This window comes from Aricia agestis, chromosome 15 (genome assembly GCF_905147365.1).
Source record: "Aricia agestis chromosome 15, ilAriAges1.1, whole genome shotgun sequence".
Classification (NCBI taxonomy): Eukaryota; Metazoa; Arthropoda; class Insecta; order Lepidoptera; family Lycaenidae; genus Aricia; species Aricia agestis.
In genome coordinates, this window is record NC_056420.1 from 12,946,265 (window position 1) to 12,969,049 (window position 22,785).

Sequence of the window (22,785 nt, forward strand, 5' to 3'; positions counted from 1 at the left end):
CTACAGCGGCCCAGTCAGCGGCGTCTGCTTCCAGCGTAGCTTCTCCGCGCGACATTCTGCTGTCACTCCGGGAGAGCTGCCCAAGGCACTGGGCGCTCTGTAACCGGATAGACTCGTGCAATGGGCGGCGAACGCGTGTGACCTGAAACGAGACGCACAACTCATACTGGCGCAGGTCGTAGCGTCGTGTCACGTTTTTCGCCAAGGCATACTCATCCCTATTTAATTTTCCTATATACTGGCGCAGGTCGTAGAGTCGCGTCGCGTCACGTTTTTCGCCAAGGCATATTCATCCCTATTTAATTTTCCTATTTTAAGCTATCGCATAGCTTTTATTGCGGGCTTGGAGCGCGCCGTGACGAAAAACACCTAACATTCATCTAACGGCGTTTCAGTTCGGCAGACTTCGGCTCGGCGTGGCTCGGGGTGCGGTGCTCGCCTGCTATACAACAGCTTCCACGCGGTAGTCCCCGAGTGCCACGCGTATTTTTTAAGTATCTACTAAGAAAATATACGTGGGAGAGCCATGCTTCGGCACGAATGGGCCGGCTCGACCGGAGAAACACCACGTTCTCACAGAAAACCGGCGTGAAACAGCCAGTTTCGCCGAGTGAGTGAGTTTACCGGAGGCCCAATCCCTTACCCTATTCCCTTCCCTTCCCATCCCTACCTTCCCCTATTACCCTATTCCCTCTTAAAAGGCCGGCAACACACCTGCAGCTGTTCCGATGCTGCGAGTGTCCATGAGTGACGGAAGTTGCTTTCCATCAGGTGACACGTTTGCTCGTTTGCTTATTTCATAAAAAAATATGGAAGCGTGCCCCATTGTGAGTTGAGTCTAAATAAATTTTCACTTGAAAATGTTTTTCCTAGGAGCATTTGAGTGGTATTATTCAATTATAGTTACACCATTCTTGAAAGAGAAACGCAAGTTCCGGGTACAAAGTTAAAGAGTGCGAAGAATTCTCACTGTAAATCTGACATTTCAATGTAAATTATTTAAAAACAATACAAGAATAAAGCAAGGCAGCTCAACATAATTGAAGTGGTCTCTCTGCAAAAACTTCAGAACAACTATAAAAACTTTAATGGTTTTAGTTTAATGAAATTAGTCTTGAAATAAAAGTTTTATAATTAATTCACGATAACATTGAAACTGATTTTCCCTAGAGTTTGCTTGACTCACAATAATATCCATACTTCCTTACTAATAAATGCAAAAGTCTGTCTGTCTTGTACCTCTTAACGCCTAACGGCATCACACAGCATTGTAATAATATTTATAGATCTTATATATACTGTTTGCGACTAGATCATAATAACTGTACCACTGAATACTGTTTAATTATTATGATGTTTCGTGTGATGCTGGAAATAAAAGTATTCTTATTCTTATTCTTAAACCGCTGAAGCGATTTTGCTGAAATTTATTATGGTGATACTTTGAGTCCCGGGAAAGGAGTAAACGATACTTTTTATTCCGTAGAAATGTACGGTTCCGCCGCGTTTGGCGCAACGGAGTTACGGGCATCATCTAGTTATTATGTATTTCAGTAACCACTGTACGAGTACCACAAGAGTTGGTTATAAATAAATAGATACGTTCTTATGTGGAATGCTAGACGCAATTATAGTAATATAGATTCTAGTTCTTCCCCGTGAAATATTAATAATATCTATGGACGCTTCACACCACGTCAGTCTGGCCCCGTGCTAAGTACCTGAAGGACTTGTGTTACAGGTACCAGACAACGGATATATATTTAATACTTTTTATACTATACATATATTTAAGATTTTTATTATATGATACACATATTTAATACACATCCATGACCCAGGAACTTTGAAAAACTTTTTGTTCCGTCGGCGGGATTCGAACCCGCGACCCCCGGCTTGAGCTACCAACGCGCTCACCACTGAGCCACAGAGGTCGTCGAGATATTATGTAGTAACTAATTAGTTAAAAGATTATTGTATAAGCAATAAGCATATTCTGTGTTACCAAGGACATAATTATAATGTTTTCGCGCGTGGTGAACTTTGTAAGATGTACCAAACAAACCTTGCAGGTTTAAGGTATATTCTCAAATAGATATAAGTTGGAATTGTATGTTACTTAAATAAAATCCATACTAATATTATAAATGTGAAAGTGTGTCTGTCTGTCTCTTACCTCTTCACGCCCAAACCGCTAAACTGATTTTGCTAAAATTTGGCATGGAGATTCTTCGAGTCGCGAGAAAGGACATAGGATACATTTTGTTTTGAAAAGATGTACGGTCCCCGCGCAATAAACGACTTTTGGCGCAACGGAGTTGCGGGCATCATCTAGTAAAAAATAAAATAAATATTTATCTATCTAATAAATGCAAATCGTAATGAGCATCTCTATAAATGTTTAAATAAAAAACAAAACTATTATGCTATAACTTATAAGATATTTTAGCAAAGGGATAAAACTTAGAAAAAATCGTTTTCTCTTAGCCTAGATCTAGAAGCTTTCACCCACGAAATGATATTGAAACTGTTGTCACGTTAAATTTTTCACAATAAAGTTTCGTGGAAACACGATTTCGCTATTAACTTTTTTGTCTACGCTTTATAAATATACCGAATACTAAAAAATACAGACTTGCTTAAGAATAAAATAAAAGTTGCTACAAATTGAATTATACAAATTGTTTTGGCAGAACTGCCAGAATTTTATGAGATTTTGGAATAAAAAATATTACAATTGTATTCAGATATTTCACGCAAAAACTACTTACGAAATTTGAAAAAGTTTTGCATGGTTGTAGTCCCTGCCTCATTAGAATACTTTATATCCCAAAAAATAGAGAGGTCTAATGGGATAATGCAAAAACATGACGATAAACGCTGGTTTATGGACTCCATATTAGTGGTGTTCCTAACGGCTATATTTTCATAACACGCTTGGAATATGCTACATTTTTCAAGCGCGCTAGTTTTGACGCTACGTTATAACGAATGAAATTTCAAGCGCGCTAGTTCATTCGTTATAACGCAGCGTCAGAACTCGCGCGCTCGAAATCTCGATTCTTTCGAGCTCGCTAGTTTTGACGCTGCGTTATAACGAATGAAATTTCAAGCGCGCTAGTTCATTCGTTATAACGCAGCGTCAGAACTCGCGCGCTCAGGCCGGGACAGGCCTGGCAACACTGAAAAAATATAATTCACCCGACTCACAACGAAACGACACGACGACGACTCGTGCGGAGGGTGTTTCATAGAAATACAAAGAAACCAGTAGTGTCGCGATGACACGTCGTCTGCAGTTGTCGCGTGTCGCTCGGTTTCAACTTGTACCTTTAAGATGCCACCATAATCTGGTCCACAGGTATCGAGGTATTGCCACCAGACCATGAAATGTACGTTTCAGCGGTTAACACACTTGCAATTACATATCGATTGTGTTGTTGATTACCGAATTGATTCGCTTTAATTAATTGCGGACAGACCGGTAATTTATATCGGTGAGTAATTATTGTGCTATAGCTGATGTTATGTAGTCTAGATTTGCAAGGAATCTGTGATAGAAGGCTTAATGTGTTATGGTACGGAGAAGTTTAAACAAAACATTTTATTACTTTTTTTTTAAGTTCCTTACTTTTTGGGATGGCACTGCGATAAAACATATTTTATGCTGTTAAAATAAGAAATTTAAGCAATTTTTGTTATTTCTTACCTAAGTATAGCTAGTGTTTTATTTCTTTCTTTTATGTTTTTTTTTTAATTTTTCTTTATTGTGGTTGTGTTATGTTTAAAAATTGGAATAAACATTTTCATTCATACTTTTTTAAATTCAAAAATGTGAACGTCTATGAGTAGGCATATATGTATATTATCAGTTAGCATGTCTATCTATTTCTAAAAGTACCACCTGTCGTTTCCTGGGAGTTGGGACTCAAATTTTGTTGCAGCATCAGCGCTTTGAACGCGAATACTTAACTGATATAGAAAGATCATAACTAGCTCAGCAGCTTTACAATTTATATTATTTAATATTTTATTCTATCGGCCCACAAAATTTCACGCTTTATAAGAACTAGATAACGCCCGCAAATCCGTTGCGCCCGTATTCGTTTATGGCGCGGGAACCATCCACTTTCCCGTAATAAAAGTATCCTATGTCCATACCCGAGACTCAAAGTATATTAATCATACCAAATTTGAGCATAATCAGTTCAGCGGCTTGGGAGTGAAGAGGTAACAGACAGACAGACTGATAGACAGACATACTTACTTTCGCCTTTATAATTTTATAAGTTTGGATTTGTCTGGATGGATGAAAGCACTTAAAGAATAGTGTCATAGAATTCGTGGCCTGATTTTTAATGTGGCCTTCCCGGCCATCTTGAAAACTCGCTTACTATTACAGGTGTAATGTGAGACGAAAACAAAGATCTCAAATGTGGGACGGCTTTTCATTTCTCGCCCATCCACTGTTCTAAAAACATTCTCCAAGAATACGTCGCTAACCATTGTGGTTTTGTTCTTAAAGTGATAGACATGTTTAATGTGTGGAAACTTTATATATTTCATTCGTGAGACCAAAAAAGGTTTATAAAAAAAGTATTTTTAGAACACCGATTACGTATAATTTTATTTTTAGGAAGACTCTAAAAATACAGTTTATTTCCATCTTCCTTAAAATAACGTTGACCTTTGCATCTAGATCAGATACTATTTAAGGTCAAAGTAACCTTTATGTCAATAAAATGTTAATGAGTCATAGCACTGAAACTTAGTCAATTGTGTGCTAACTTACACTTATTGCCAACTTACTGTAATAACTTCCTCTAATTGCCTCAGAATTCAATTAAGTACTCGAAATAACTTGATTCTATACCTGAATTTAGACAGCCGAATTGTGAGATAGCTTAACTCACACAATATTGAGATTATTTGAATAATTTTGCATAATAGTAAAGTTGCTCTGCTATGGATTAGTTTCCAATCATTACCAAAGTGCGCTCCGCAGAGGTCTAGTGTGGTCTCTGAATTGTTTATAAAAAAATATCATCAGACACGTCCAGCATGGAGGCAAATCATTCAAATACTACTTTTTATTTTTATTCCCTTCCCTACCCTTCCCGATTCCCTTCCTTACTCTCCCCTACCCTATTACCCTATTCCCTCTTAAAAGGTCGGCAACGCACCTGCAGCTCTTCTGATGTTGCGTGTGTCCATGGGAGACGGAAGTAGCTAGTGTGGTCTCTGAATTGTTTATAAAAAAATATCATCAGACACGTTCAGCATGGAGGCAAATCATTCAAATACTAAACCTTTGCAGTTTGGTGGCCTGCTAGATTAAAACGTGGGAGAGCCATCGGCATGAATGGGCCGGCTCGACCCGAGCACGGGCTCACTGAAAACCGGAATCAGCGCTTGCGCTGTGTTTGGCCGAGTGAGTTAGTTTACCGGAGGTCCAATCCCCTACCCTTTTTTTATTTTTATTCCCTTCCCTACCCTTCCCGCTTCCCTTCCTTACTCTCCCCTACCCTATTACCCTATTCCCTCTTAAAAGGCCGGCAACGCACCTGCAGCTCTTCTGATGTTACGTGCGTCCATGGGAGACGGAAGTTGCTTTCCATCAGGTGACCCTTTTGCTCGTTTGTCCCTTTATTTCATAATAAAAAATATGCAAGCTATTGTGTTCTGTTTTTTACATCACATTTTTAGGCTAAACTGATTTCGATAATAATTGGTAAGTATAGCGATATATACTTCTTGTATTTATCATGGAAAAACGTGACGTTCCTACGTGTATATATGAACAACAAGTTGAAGTTGCGGGCAACTTCTTCTAATATATAAAATTCTCGTGTCACAGTGTTTGTGCGCGAACTTCTCCAAAACGGCTCAATCGAATTTAATGAAATTTTATATGTACCATCGAGGAAATTGATTCCTAGGCAGTTGACAGACCAACCTCATTTGGTCGGATCATGCACAATAGACATGATCATGTCAATTCAATGTTAATTATTGTGATCTGTCGACTGGGTTTGACGTAACGCGACCAAACTACGTAGGCCCCCCATCTGCCTAGGAATCAACTTCTCTGGTAGTACATTCGTTAGGCCTGAGAATATGTTTTATCTACTTATAATATTGATACTAGAAATAATGTATAATGTATAAAGCCATTTTAATATTAAACCATAAACAACAACAATGCACACTTAATAGCTTTTCCAACAAATTAATACAAAATATTTCGGCTGATCGAAAATTAATCCCACTAAAAGGCTTTCCGGAATGTATTGTGATCCGAACTGTGCAGATGTGAGCGTTGCAACTATTCCGTAACTTTCCAAGTTGCTTAAAGTTCCGCCCCAGAAATGGACGCTCTAGCACTTAGATATTTACTCAAAATCGGACGAAACAAAACTTGTGTGTCGTTAAAACTTCAGTTTTGAGGTTATGCTGGAACCGTGATTATTGTTCATTATCATCAAGCTGCTGTTGGGTAAATCTATATCTAAGGCTCGTAACAAAACTAAGTGACAATACTTCAGGGTGTGTTTAGGAAGACCCTTATAGTATAGGGTTCACTGTGAAGGGCACAGTGTTTAGTAAGCTGATCCGGCAACGTCGTTTTACCATATATGGTAAGAGGATATGCTAAAAAAAAGTTATCATACTAACTTCGGATTATGCTCTTTTTGGTCTATTGTAACGTTTTTAGAGTATAAAATACTATCGAATATGATGTCCACAACCTAGTGTAAAATGATATAAAAAGGCAGCGAAAGTTTTTTGGCCGGAATCCCTAAAAGTTTGTAATGAACCCGTTTGATGTTATTACAACTTTTCAAAGGCCGCGGATTTCAAATTAATCTTTAGAAAAGCTGGCGCCTGACCTAAGGACCACAACGTTTTCTTGGAGAAAAATTAGAAAAGTTCCTAGTCATTATTCAAGCCAACATTTGACTTTCATACCCGGACTGATGTGACGGTATTTCTATCATATTATTTTGCCGTTTTATAGGTATACAGCTGTTGACCGCAAATGTTTTTTTGTCAGTTCAATAACAATGGTACGTAATCATTGTAATTAAATTAGTGGTTGCACAAGATGTTGATATTTGTAGACTTGGTAATGCAGACTTTTTTTTTATTATTATTGCTCTGACAAGAAACTTGTAAAAAATTACCGCAAGAGTTCAATGCACATAATTTTATTTGAGCACTATTAAATTAACTACATAGCATGGTTTCATTGAAACCAGTTTCTTTATCCGAAACCTGAAAGGGAGATATGATTATTATAGTAATAAGAAGGTACTTAATATTACATGTTTTGTCTCTCTCTTTCTCTTTTATGAACTTATTGTTTAGCCATCCAATTGTGTTTGAGATAAAAGCTATTGTTTGTAATGTTATTGCTTTATTTGCTCCGCGACACTCGCCCCTAATGGCTTCCACGTACAAATGAATCGAACAAATTACAAAAGCACGCCTTTGTTGGTAAAACAAAATGTATTTCAAGGACCTAAAAGGATTCTGGATCGTAACCTTCAAATGTAGTTGCCTGACTTACGCAGAAATTAGTTTATAACATGGGAACCGTAAGTCCATAAGTTGAGGATACTATGTCTTAATAGCTGTTCTCCGAGATTTCAAAATAAAATGAAGTGTGAGAGATCGCGTTCAACTTTTTGCTGCATTTTCAGGCAGTAAAGTGTATTCTTCCCTGTAGTCTATTCTACATCTGTGCCAAGTTATCAAGATGTTCAATACTTTTTCGGCACTTGAACTATTTAACCTTCAAGCGGGCGTGCGCTAATTTGTAACGGCAGTCGTCGCGCGTAACCTAAAAGACGTCGTAGGTGAATTTGGGAAACAGAACACTTTTCATTCAACATTATTTATTATTTCACAAATTTAATTATTATTCTTTTTAAAAGTAATCAGTTCATCCAGAAAATTAAATGTATTTTTAGTAAAAATTTAGTTATAAAATCCGGTGACCCAAAGTAGCTTGTCATGTGTTTGGAATTTTCTTATCCTAGTTCCAATTTCTTATTCATCTAGCAATAACACTCGGTGTTATCGGTCAACGATGACTTAGTTTTATAAATAAACATAGAATTTGCCTCAAATGAAAACTAAATATAGAATTATAAGAGAGGCGCGCGGAGTCTTTTCGACGCCGGCGCCGAGACCAAAATAATTGAGGTCCTTGCTGCAAAGGGGGCGCGGAGAGTAAGTGTAAGCTATTTATTTTGTAGATAGATAAATTATGAAAAGCTACTAAGACAATGATATAGATTCAACGAGAAATATCGATAATATCAACGAAAATGTATTGAGGGGAGTCGATTCGACGCCGCGCAACCGCTTGAAGGTTAATAGGTAGATTACGGACCTGCGTAAGGGCCAGGCTACAACACTGCGTTGCGGCGTCGTATCGCAAAAAACTAAATTGCTTTTCAAATGTTGTTTTTACGGTATGCAGTGTTGTGGCCTGGCCCTAAATATTTGGTTGTGTTATGTCAAACTTATCCGACAGATCGTGACTAATGTTGAATTGACATAAACCAACCAAATGACGTAGGTCCATCAACTGCCTACTTGTGTTTTACAAGAATCAATAGAATCGTTGCGCTGAATGTTGTCAGGCCCAATTCCCTACCCTTTTCCCTTCCCTACCCTCCTCTATTTCCTTCCCTACCCTCCCCTATTCCCTTCCCTACCCTCCCCTATAACCTATTCCCTCTTAAAAGGCCGGCAACGCACCTGCAGCTCTTCTGATGCTGCAAGTGTCCATGGGCGACGGAAGTTGCTTTCCATCAGGTGACCCGTTTGCTCGTTTGCTCCCTTATTTCATAAAAAAAAGGCAAATAAAGCGTTTCTATTGGTTCACAAAAACACATTTCTCGCAGCTTACCTCAACTACGGTGGAAACGCAGCCTAAATCTGTTCACCGTAAAGAAGCTACGGAGATTCTTTGTAGACCTGTGTCTACGAAAACGCTACGGCGTAGCACCTTTACACGCACTGTCTACGAAGGTGCTACATCATAACTTCTTCATAGACCTTGTCTACGGAATTGTTACGTCACAAAATATGTCAACGAGCATGTCTACGAAATCACTATGGCGTAGCACTATAACATACGTAGACTGTAAGAGCCAATCCACACGGCGCGTTTCGTCAGCGTTGCGTCGACGCAGCACTGGTGTTGCGTTGTTTTACATACAAATAAAAAAGGTCACACGCTGCGTCGTCGCAATGCACACATGACGGATAGCAGCCCCTGAGACGAAGCGGGAGGGGGGGTTGACGTTAGGACTACTACGTAATAATGCTGCGATGACGCAGCGTCCGTGTGGCCGGCTATGCGTCAAACGGCAGCGCTGCGTCAACGCAACGCGCCGTGTATACTGGCTCTAATATTTATGGTCTACCCTCCGCAACTAAGTCAGTACCCTCAAATCCTATTGGAACGAAAATTTTGACAAGAATGACAATTGATCTGACTTAGGATCGACTTTTTATAAATCATCTTCGTCAGCCAATCAGGTATTACGTCTCCATTGCTCAAACGTTGTTGTTGGAATACAGGTTACATTTACTTGATATTGTTCATGTTGTGATTTTTTGAGGTTAAAAGCACCTTTAAAAAGTTCAAGGATTAAAATTAGGGCTCAGGCACAAATGGCAGTACCCAAGAGATCTTTTAAAAAGGGCCCTGGGACCAACCAACATATACAACTCAAACAAAAAACACAAAAAATATTTTAACGAGACAATAAGGAGGCTCAGAACTTTTTCTAATAAGGAAGCGGCAAAAGATAATGATTTTGATATTATAAGGTAGAAACACTTACGGATTTTATCACGGAGCACTTTTTTTATTAATACTGACGTTTCAGCTGCTTTACAGACGCGGCCATGGTCACGGGTGGACTGAGGTGACAGGCGTCCAATTCATTGAAGTTCTTCAACTACCCGAAGATTCATCAAACGCAAAACGCAAACAAAAATGTATGAATCTTCGGGTAGTTGAAGAACTTCAATGAATTGGACGCCTGTCACCTCAGTCCACCCGTGACAACGGCAGCTGTAAATCAGCCGAAACGTCGGTATTAATAAAAGTGCTGCGCGACAAAAATCCGTAAGTGTTTCAACCTTATAAAATCATAAGTGATACTCGCTAAACTTAATAAATCAATAATGATTTTGAGAGTCTATCATAACACTAAAGTCGTTTTTTAAAGATTTACAATGACACAGCTGTTATGTAATTATTGTTTAGTCAGGTTTGATAGGTTTGATAGTAGGAACAGACACTTTGATTTGGTCGGTTCAATTTGGTTGGCACTACTCTGTCTGTCTGTCGGTTCTGTTCCTACTAATAGTAGGAAAAGACGCTCTGATGTGTGGACCAAATTGGACCGACCAAATCGGAGCGTCTGTTCCTACTATTAATTTTGATACAGTGCCGAATTAATATTTTTTACGAGAGTAGGCCACTTTATTTCCGCCTCCCCAAGTACGTAATCTGTAGGGTCTCTATGGACACTGCCGGCCCCATAGGACGTGGCCTATAACGGCCTATATATAAATACGGGCTGTTTTGATATAAATCAAAATAAAAGCACGAAAGTGTGTCCGTCTGTTTATTTGGTAACAAAGAGGTCTTGTTTTGATGCTTAAGAAACTTAACTTTTATAATTTAAGCCACAAAAACGCGGTGAACGAATTCCGATTATTATTTATGAAAATAAAGCTTAATATAGCACCCCGTTTTAATCAAGTAATAATATGTCCGTATTAGAGCTGATAATGATGATGGCGATGATGATATACTGAGTTTAATATTGAGGAAGTGGCGAAGTGCTCACACTTCCCCAATCACGAGTGAATGCATCGAGTGGCAAAGTTTGAACATCAGCGAATACGCGTATGTCGGTTATACAGTAACTTTGTTCCCATGTGCTATTAGTTGTTAAAGCGAAGGCCAGTATATTGTGTTGCGTTGCGTTGTCGCGTTGTATTCTTTATTCAGTTGTGTTGTGTTGTCACAACGAAATAAACGTAACTATCAAATGATTTTAATGTATGTTTTGGACTTTACTGTTATAATATTATGTTAAATTTAAGGCACGTTGCATGTTAATTAGAATAAGATTTAAATCTAAAATCTAAAAATCTAAAAAAAATTTAGACAATATTTCCACGACAATGAGGCAGACATTTTGATACCATACATAAATATTAAGAACCATTGTTAAACAAATTTCCTGGAAATAAATACTATTCTAATCTAAAGTTTGCTAAATCTGCGTTGTGGCAGCAATACGCTGACGGGATGGATAACAACGTTCGTGTTAAAATATTATTTCACCAATGGCAACATGGCTATATAATTGTATGTATAATTGTATAATTATAATTATAATTGTATGTATGTTAGTCTATAAGGTATTTATAATATGTGTCAAGATGCCCGAGTTAAATAAATAAATAAATAAAATATAGCTGTGTCGGAAAATCAGAGAGTATTGATTACCTTGCCACTTAATTCGTTTCCTTGTTCATTAATATATGCAACGTAATATTACTATCCATACTAATATTATAAATGCGAAAGTGTGTTCACGTCCAAAACCACTGAATGGATTTTGCTCAAATTTGGCATGCAGATACTTTGACTCCCGAGAAAGGACCAAGGATAATTTTTGTCCTGTGAAAATTTTAAGTTCCTGCGATAAATGACTTTTGGTGCAACTAAGTTGCGGCCGACATCTAGTCATAAAATATTTGTGTAAATATAATTTTTCAGTCATATTAATTGAAATTGAAAAAAAATGTAATAGAGCATTTTTAGCATCAGTGCGGTTTAACACGTAGTGTGTTCGTATTTTATAACAACGCAGCGTTCGCGTTTTCACAGCAGCGATACACTTCAAAGCAACAGAGAAATGTTGCTTAGCCCTGACTGGTTTCTGTAACACCTTGCAAGTGTAATACAGGGAATTGAAAATATAGTAAGTATAGTAACGTGAATTTTTAAAGATAAATATATCTAGTAAATAATAATTTACTTGATTTAAAACTACGGCAAAGTCAAAACGAAGGATAATTATTTTGAAAGGCATGCGTTCTACCGATATTAAGAATAATTAATAAACTGGTCCGTAAATGAAATATGCACACATAACTCATAAAAATTCCAAGTATTTCAAGGAGTTTGGAAACCAAATACACGTTACATAAAAATTCTATGTATAAACTTAAGGATACATACATAAATTTTTTATGTAACGTGTAGTTCGTTTCCAAACTCCTTATCGTATCTCATTATCGTCTTTGAGGAAAAAATGTAAGCCGTAGCACGTAATAAAACTGTTTTATTTTTTATTTTCTTTATGAAATAAGGGGGCAAACGAGCAGACGGGTCACCTGATGGAAAGCAACTTCCGTCGCCCATGGACACTCGCAGCATCAGAAGAGCTGCAGGTGCGTTGCCGGCAATTTAAGAGGGAATAGGGTAATAAGGGAGGGTAGGGATGGGAAAGGAAGGGAATAGGGGAGGGTAGGGATGGTAATAGGGTAGAGGATTGGGCCTCCGGTAAACTCACTCACTCGGCGAAACACAGCGCAAGCGCTGTTTCACTCCGGTTTTCTGTGAGAACGTGGTATTTCTGCCCCATTCGTGCCGAAGCATGGCACTCCCACTTTTAAATTCCATCTTATTTCACTTTTTCCATCTCTTCTCTTGCTTTTTAATATTTCTGCCCACATCGTTTTAAAGAACTCAAGCAAAATATAATATTATAATTATCGTGAAACACACTAGGTAGAAAAACAACATGTTTGTTTTATATTCTTCGGTTACTTTGTTTTGGAAAGTAACTTGTACGATTTCTTCTCATTACCCCGGGAAAGTTCGAGGAAATTTTTCAAGACAATTCTTGGTAAATTAATTATTATGTAAATGTTTTAATTATGAGTTTGGGCTTTGAGACTTGTTGTTAGTCTTACGGATCATTATTTGTTGTTTAATTGCGAACTAAATACTAATATTACGTGAGGAGTTTGATTGTTTAAAGTTCAAAATTTGAATTTGTAAACGATTAAATTGATTTTACTAAAGCTTTCGTATTTGAGTCAAAGCACTTTTGATCGTTTCGAACTAAATAATTATTTTTTACGTAAAGGTGCTATAAAATTATAAACCTGTTTCGTCGAGTGAGTGAGTTTACCGGAGGCCCTACCCTATTCCCCTCTCTTCCCTCCCCTATTCCCTTCCCTTCCTTACTATATTAACCTATTCCCTCTTAAAAGGCCGGCAACGCACTTGCATCTCTTCTGATGCTACGAGTGTCCATGGGCGACGGAAGTTGCTTTCCATCAGGTGACCCGTTTGCTCGTTTTATTTCATAAAAAAAAACCAAAACGCCAGCATATAAACTCACATTCAGGTCATGCCCCGAGCAAATGACCTCGACCATACATTAATTGACGTACAAAATATACTAGAGATCGCCCAATGGTTGAAATTCGACCTTAGTTTCAACGACATATTTAGGATTACTACCTATATATTATATTGTAATATTGTACAAAATATTAACTTTACCTTTTTTTTTCAACTCTTGTCTCTGGGACCCAGCTGATCTCAGACTGGCCGTGTAAGCATTGTCTAATAGTATCTTAGATTCAATAAAAAAAAACTATAATCCATTTTCATTTTGTCAACTTGTTGTCAACAGACTTCAACCATAAATAAAAGAGTATAATTCGTATGTATGGGCTCGTCACTCAAAAATCTGTCATTTCTCATGTAGGTGTGTTGTAGTGTGTGTAATGTTTTATTTGTAAAAAAAATGTCTGATAAAAGCATAATTTTAAAATAATATTAGCTCCATGTACTCCTTCCACATGTAAACTATAACTGTGCAAAATTTCATTCACCTACGTTTCCCCATTTTTCGTCAAAAGGTATAAAAAGTTTTTGGCTCACGTATTAATATATAGATTTTGATCTATGTCTATGATTTGACACATTGCCGAGATCGCACCAAATCCTATTTTTTTTACTTATCTTAGGTCAAAATTGACAAAAAATAATCAAACGGGGAATATTTTTTTATTTTATTTATTTATTTATTTAGATTAGGCATCTTAGTCCATATTATTTATACCTTATAGAATAATATACATAACATTTATACTAAAACTAACACTAAGCACTAAACACGAATTGTCTGCGACGTGGGGCGTGACATGTTCGGAAGTCGTCCTCGGAACCTCCTGTAGACGACTCCAATCGGCCAAACTCCTCCTTCTCGAAGGTCGGTAGATGATGCATCGGGACCCTCACCACAAAGGAGCTAAAATTGAATATGTAGCACAAGAAATTGTCTATCAATTGTCGTGTGTAATAAATTGGTATTACTTTGGAAACGCACTTTGGAAAGTTGATATGTTGATATAAGATTATTGCTTTTTTTTATTATATTTTGTAGTTTTCCAAGTATGAATTAATAAGGCAATCTAAATACGGCAAATTACGGCATCTCCGTAGGAGGAGCGCCTTAATACTAGACGTTGCCTGCAACTGCATTGTGCCGAAATATATTTATCGCATAGAATTCGTACGTTTTTCTTGATTTAAAACTGTCCTATGCGTTTTCGCGATGAAATCGGTTCAGTTGTTTTAACGTACAAAGTATGTAGAACTTTTCTCATTACTAGCCCTGACGTCACTTCACCTTTTGGGATCTATCGTGACTACTGACTACTTAGGGAATAGATTTCTAAATAATAATTATGGTAACAACCCAAGCATTGTAAAGCCAACCAATCTATGAATCGTAATTCGAGGCAGCTATTACAATCCTTAATGAATTCACCGATGAACGCCGAAACCGAGCTTCCGTCTGAGCTAATCAAATCTGGGTCTTGTACAACTCTAGGCTAGAATTGAGCTAGAATCTAGACTCACGGACATGGATTGATTTACTTTGGCTATGAATCAATCCCAAATTCTTTCGAATTCGATGAGCGATTCGTGGATGCTAGGTATCTAATTGGATGGTTGGTAATATTTTGGATGGTTAGGTAATTAGTTATTAAGATAGTAGTTATGTTTTAATCCGAATTAGAGGTTCCGATTCTATCTAGAACGACTTTGTTATTTTACTGAATATTAAAGGTATATTGTGGTTCGGATAAGCAATTTCTGTGGTGTGCTTCTATCTCACTCATTAGTATTCTGGTTCCACGGGCAATATATTTGCCGACGATTAACGCTAAGGAGTAAGGGTCAATCGCTTGGGATCTAAGGTGTCTTAATTTAAATCTATTTCAGAAAGGGTCGACCTTTGATGGGATGTTAACAGCTGCCAAGAAGGTATCTTTTACTATTTAGGTTTAAATTGTTGGGAAAATGCTTCACTTTCCCAATTAAGTAATATTATGACTTTTTTATTTTTCTATAACATATTTTGCTTCTAAGTATGCTGTGCTACTATGTGTATTATATTACCTATACTATTTTCTAAGTTTTCCCAATTTCTATTCTTTATCTTCTTCCGACTCATATTTAGCTAAATATACTATCGAAAAACGTGTTCGTTCAAAATGTTATTATAACCTAATGATGAACCGGCAACCGATAACTAACGGGTGCACTCAGAGACAATGATAATTAAACTGGCTTTAATTGACAAAATAGCTGCGTTTATTTACAGTTATTCACACAGACATAAATCAAGATAGGTACCACATGTGTATGTACTTCGCGTGCCATATCGCGTTCCCAAACGACGAGTCTGTTCTTTAGTCTGCTATCGGAATCGGACGTCAATCGGAAATTTAAAAATGCCTAAATGCCTAATTGTGCCGTATAGTATTGAGCTGCAGAAATAGAAACGTTGACCTAGATAATGGACACGTTTTTTATCATCGATACGTCACAGTAGGTAGGAAAAAACTCGGCACGCTCGTTTTCATACAAATTCATGCGGGTTCTATCTTGATCTATGTCTGTGGTTATTCGTCTCTAAGTGCGGTATAAGGTGTACTTGAAAATCTGTTTAAGCAATAAAACCAACCAATAATTACTATTTAGACGATCGTATTCCTATATACTTTGATTCATCGACATCGCATTTCTTGTTTACCGCACATTAAGGCCTTAAAACAAAATCTCCGCACCAACATAAGATGGTTACTGGTACGTAAATATATTTTATGCCCTGCCACAGTTTATTAAGGTATTACGTGTGAGTGACAGACCGACGAATTGATGTTGTTTGTATATACGGCGTTGAGGCGGTGCAGACGAGATGCAAGCATCGACAGCATTATCACGTTAGGAACATAGCCTGTTTAATTAATAATATTCAAGCATCATAACTCGTTTCTCGTTCAAATCTAATGTCTTTTTATTCGTGTTTTATCGATAATCGATAAACTGAAAAATAAGACTCTTCCCGACATCTGTTGGCGAATAATAATACTATTTTGTTAGCAACTAATTGTTCAACGACCAGCAGATGGCGTTATTAAGTAACACGAAGTCAATGAGTGTTTGCTATACCGAGCAAAGCTCGGTCATCCAGGTACTATATTTTATACATACAATTAATTGTGCGGTGCAAAAGTAAAGAGTGGCGCAAATAAATCGTTCCATACTCCATACGTACAATTGCTATTGTAATTTCGCCGTGTAGCGACCAAATCGTTCTTTCGCGCACATAAAATATCGACTCTTACTATTAGATAATCAGTCTGGATATTTTCTGGGTCTTTATCTATAATATAAAAATGAGTCGCTGAATGTGTTGCTAAGCACAAAACTCGAGAACAGCTGAACGGATTGGGCTAATTTTAGTCTTAAAATATTCGTAGAAGTCCAGGGAAGGTTTTTAAGTGACACGAAGTTCACCGGGATAGCTAGTAAGATATAAAAATAATATCTAATACTATTTTTCTCTACTTGTTCAGCGAAAGTAAGCTTTAAGTAGTTCGTCTGAACCGAGCCCAAATTATATTCTCAAATCCGATTTGAGACGTAAAAACTTTATTTATGACTGAAGAATCTCATTCTTGTAAACTTCAAAATGTATTTTACTATTGGCTGTAAAAGAGAACAGAATACCGAATGAGAAAGTTAACGCGACATAAGAGAAAGAGATTTATGAAGAAATTTGATTGGATGAAAGTAAATATTATACTATCATAATATAAAACAAATATAAACCTACGTAATTAAGGGTTAAGTCAAGCCCTGCCAATTGACACACGACCCATTTTGCCTTGACATAACACAACCAAATAGTATAGGTCCACTAAACTCTAAAGCTTATCTATTTTCTCTGATAGTACAAAAAAAGGTTCAAAAAATTATAATATGAACAGTAACTTTAATGTTCTTAAGGATAATAAAATAATAGATTGATGAAAAGGAAAATTGTTCTTGGTCACTCGTCCGTCCTTGAATTACAAAGAAACAAATAATTCTACACATAAAGAATACTCAAAAATTATCTAGAACAACGGGAATTATATTAATATTATCTGACCTAATGAGACTAGGGTTGCCACATCCCTAGTAATATTATAAAAGGGAAATCGTATCCGCATGTTTTTTTCTATCTCTTTATTTATTTATCAATTTTAAAGAAATATGGTGCGGCTAAACTTTACGGGTATTAACTATTATTCTATTTAAAAAACTTGAGTGGTGTCCAGGGACACCTGGATAAAACGAAGGTATAAGAATAAAAATAAAAAAAATGAAGAGTATCGCCACCCCACCCAGCTAAAAAATTAAATTTTCCGCCATAGAGGAATGGTAGAATTTTAAATTTCCCGCCATTTGACTTCATCGCCACATCGACGCCCTTTGCAGGTACTAAAAAAGGGTCGTTACAACTTTTTCCGTTTAGCTCCCTTTCGCAACGCGCGATAAGAAACTTCGTTCCAAAAAAAATTGTGACTAAAAACTTTACCTTAGAATTAATTAATCCTGCTTGTGTTGTCAAAACTGAAATCATCTTTAAGTGGTTCAAGATAGTTTTCGTTATGCCTTCTAACTTCTTGAAAATAAACCTTCGTCATGCCCTGACGCCTATGACTTTGAAAAAAATTCTTCGTCATGCCCTGACGCCTATGACTAAAAATCATAAACTACTTGACGAACTTATGCCTTACTAGATGGCGCTTGCAACTCCGTTGCGTAAAAATTCGTTTATCGCGCGTGAATATTTTGCCGCGATAAAATTAAGTATCCTATATCCTTTCCCGGGAACCAAAATATCTCTGTACAAAATTTCCAAATTTCAGGAAAATCGATTCAGCAGTTTAGGCGTGAAGAGGTTACAGACAGACAGACAGACACACTTTCGCATTTATAATATTAAATATGGATAACAATTCCACCTTTTTGTGATCTTTTGACTTTTCAGATTTTCCGTGGTTGCCAATAATCTAGATTTTATAATAATTTTTCGTACGAAAGTACGTAGTTCCTTATCGCGCGTTGCGCCTAGGGCTAGACTGAAGAAGTTGTTACGACACTTTTTATTAGTACCTGCATGGTGGCGTTTTTTGAGAATAAACAGCGACGCGTTGGCGGCCTGGGCGACAGTAGCTGGCGTTTTTTCATATTTTTTTGAGTGTATAATATGTAGGTTTTTTGAACATAACAAATAACTTCGTTCCATTCGGGTGTCCCTTGACACCTCTCAATTTATTTTTGATTTACAATAATTATTTTACCATTATTTATTTAACTTTTCCCAAATCGGATTTTCCGTTATTGGCAGCCCTAGCCCATAATCTAGACACTAAGCCGGGTATAGATGGGGAAACACGTGTCGTCATTGGCCCCGCTCCATGGCCCCCGGTATGCTCATACATAAATTACGCCGCAAATGCATCCACCAACAATGATATTATACCCGTAAAATATCACTTTTTAACCCTTGTTCCGATTCCAGGACCCCTATCCTGCTTTTAATCTAATATGCAATTTGTTGTAACGCATCCGTGGTCCAGTGGATTAGATCGCGGCTTTTAAGTCGGAGGTCATGGGTTCGATTCATGCGTTGGAAACCTGTCATTTACAAGTTTGGTTATAATAATGCAGGTTAATCACTTGATTGTCTGACAAGTAAGATGATCCGTGCGTTGGATGGGCATGTATAAAAAGTCGGTCTTGCGCCTGATCTCACGCCAGTCGTGTCGGTCTTCCGTCCCACTGCGTTGTGAGAGTAAAGGAATCGAATACCGCATTTATACATTCGCACGAATAGCGAGGCGAATCACGAGGCGAATGACGAACACGAATGTGTAAACAGTGCGCTCGCTATTCGCCTCGCACTTCGCCTCGCGATTCGTGGCATTCACGCTAGGAGCGGTTTTTCGGACGCGAATCAAAGGACACGAATAGCGAACACGAACTTACTGTTTACACATTCGCCTGCATTCAGTTGACAGCTAGCGTCCGACCCTACAGGACGTACAGTTATACAAAGCATAATATTTGACTGTACACTGTACTGAAATTAAGCCTATTTTTAGTAGTGTATATTAAAAATGTTATCATATATATATCTACGCGTCGCGTTGCGATCTGAATTGACCCTTAGTTTTGTCTACTCTGCTTTTGGTACAAATAAGGATACACGTGACACATCAGACAAGTCACGACACAAAACATTATAATTAACATCATAATAACTAATTCATAATTGATAATTATGAATTAGTATTGAAACAAATTTTGTATGCAATTTGTATCTCACCTCGCGGCTTACAGCATAAAATATTGATAAAATATAAAATATTGTTAGCCTTTTGATAAGTTTTATTATTACTACCTTCAAAATGAGTAGCGCTTGTTGTCTCGTCTCGTGACTCGTGCGTGAAATCGACGTAACTTTTACCCTGTTATTATAAAGTCAACTAATGAGTTTACACTTTACCCTAAAGGGTGAAATAATTATATACTCGGGAATGAAAATTAAAGGGCATTTAGGGATAATAATTTACCATAATAATTACGCGTTTAACCAATTACGTAGTAAATAAGAGGGATGACTTATAAGACGTATAATATGTCGGTATTCGGTAGGTGTCCATAGTTCACTGGTTTAAAGCTAGGCTACCTTCTTGGATATTGTAAGTTAGATTCGGCATTTCAACAAAAACAACACACGACTTAATTTATAAATGTGAAAATGTGTCTGTCAGCCATTCTGTTTGTGAGTTACCTCTTCAAGCTTAAAATGCTGAACTGATTGTAATAAGCATAGAAAAAGAATATAGAATAGATTCATTCTAGAAAATGTACATTTTGCGCGCTCTAAAGGAATGAAAAATATATAAAAATACCTACTCAAATCACTATAAAACTTTATGTTACGTTCCAATTTTATATATTTTTGATGATATTCTATTCGTGTAAAACAATTTATTTCATCCCACATCGATATAAAACCACTTTTCCCTTACAAAATCTGGCAATCAATCAATTTAAAGAAATAGCTTTAAAATAGTTCGGTCGGACATGTTCAATCACATTCAGATGGCATTATCGGAGCTGGAATTCCCAGATGGTGTTGCCAGCTAAGGTTTTACCACTTTTACGGAATTTTCTTACCTTGAATAGTGAATATGCAATAACCTATAGCACTAAAAGTAAGTTTTTTTTTTTTTTATTACAATACAAAAGACTTTCAAGCAAAACTTTAGCCATTGCGATTAATTTCTCGCTACAAATAATTTCACAAAAGAGGCAAAATAATATACTGTAAGTATATGACACACATTATTAAAAAAATATATAATTTGAAATCGTATTGTTATTGTCATGAACAAATTGTACTCCAAAACCATTTTTGCTTTCCAGAAACTTGAATTAAGTTTGGTCAATCACTATTTAATTGGTTTATTTGCAATCTAGATGACACTTGCAACTCCGTTGCGCCAAAATTCGTTTATCGTGCGGGAACCGTACATTTTTCCGGGATAAAAACTATCCTATGTCCTTTCCCGGGACTCAAAGTATCTCCATGCCAAATTTCAACAAAATCGGTTCAGCGGTTCGAGCGTGAAGAGGTAACAGACAGACAGACAGACACACTTTCGCATTTATAATATTAGTATGGATAAGTCTGCCATCTCGAAAATCTAAAATATAAATTCTAATCATCAAAGACTTAAAACAAAAGACATGTAACTGACAAATTTAGTTTTTTTTTTTTTTGCATTCTTGATTTTTTTACTTACAATCTTATTTTTGTAGTTTTTGCATTGGAGCTGACAACACTGCCGGTGAACTGTCCGGGATTCCCCGGGTTTCTCCGGAGTCCTGAGAATGTTTTAGCTCCGTGGGAATTTAATCAAGTCCCTATATGGATCTTGTTTAAGGATTTTACTAAGAAAATGTATTTATTGCTAGACTTTATTTTCACTTTATTACTACAGTCTATTACGTTTTGTTCTGTATTTTGTCGTTAGTCTTACAAGAGAAGTTTTGTATTTAAGATATTGTTTTGAACTGTGGAACTAGCATTGGCACTAAGTATAACCAACTACAAAAATATCTGTAAATTATATTTCTTGCTATCATCTGTCCTATAAATAATTTAGAATAATTGGAATCTCGGAATCGGCTCTAACGATTTTCATGTTTCGGGGGCGATAAATCGATCTAGCTAGGAATCATTTTTATCGAATACCAAGCTTCGCTCGGTCAAATAGCTAGTTTTTTTTATATAAAATAAGGGGGCAAACCAGCAAACGTAAAAAAAAGTAGGGTAATAGGGGAGGGTAGGGATGGGAAGGGAAGGGAATCGGGTAGGGGACGAAACACAGCGCAAGCGCTGTTTCACGCCGGTTTTCTGTGAGAACGTGGTATTTCTCCGGTCGACCCGGCCCATTCGTGCCGAAGCATGGCTCTCCCACGTATAAAATATTAAGTTATTATATTATGTTAACAAGATGACGCACGCAACTCTGTTGCGCCAAAATTCGTTTATCGTGCGGAAACCGTACATTTTCCAGGATAGAAAGTATGCTATGTCCTTCCCCGTGACTCAAAAATTTTTCCATATAATACGAAATTTCAGCATAATCGGTTCAGCGGTTTGGGCGTAAAGAGATAACAGATAGACAGACACTTTGCATTTATAATATCACAGTATGGATATAGATCGTAGTGTTATACTTAATATGTACAATGGTGCCATTTTTCTCTATCCTTCGGCCATCTTGTTTTTTATGGAAATAGCAATTTATTATAATATAAATTTAGCCTTCCTTTGTTCCTAAGGTTCCCTTTAATTAAAGTAAGTTCGAGATGATGACTATACAATTTCTGCGTAAACATTTAACGAGAAACGGGAATCGCCGACAACAAATTGTTAGCCCTTTTTTCGGAAGCCCTAATGATTTTAATAACGGCATCTAGCCCTTGGGCGAACATTTGAGATAAAGATTTTCGGGGCCTCTCAGTACCAAATAATTGTATAAATCCTTATTATTGAATTCCATTTCGACTTGAATCCATTATCATTATAGGAATTTAGGCAATATTAATTCAGAGATAGAAATTAATAAGTTCAACTCATAAGTTAGATTTAGAAATTCTATCTATTGAAACGAAGTTCCTTATCGCGCGTTGCGAAAGGGGGCTAGACGGAAAAAGTTGTAACGATACTTTTTGACCGACACTTATTTAGTACCTGCGAAGTAGGGGCAAAGGGCGTTGATGTGGTGATGACGTCA

The 22,785-nt window shown here is 37.0% G+C and overlaps 1 protein-coding gene across 1 annotated transcript in view; it reads right to left on the reverse strand.

Annotated features, from left to right (window-relative positions):
• The window catches only part of LOC121734476, a 53,531-nt gene continuing 30,746 nt past the window's right edge, over positions 1-22,785 (reverse strand). Inside the window, exon 2 of the mRNA XM_042125088.1 lies at positions 1-142. Within this exon, the coding sequence (XP_041981022.1) occupies positions 1-142 (142 nt within the window). The remainder of the gene's footprint in view (positions 143-22,785) is intronic.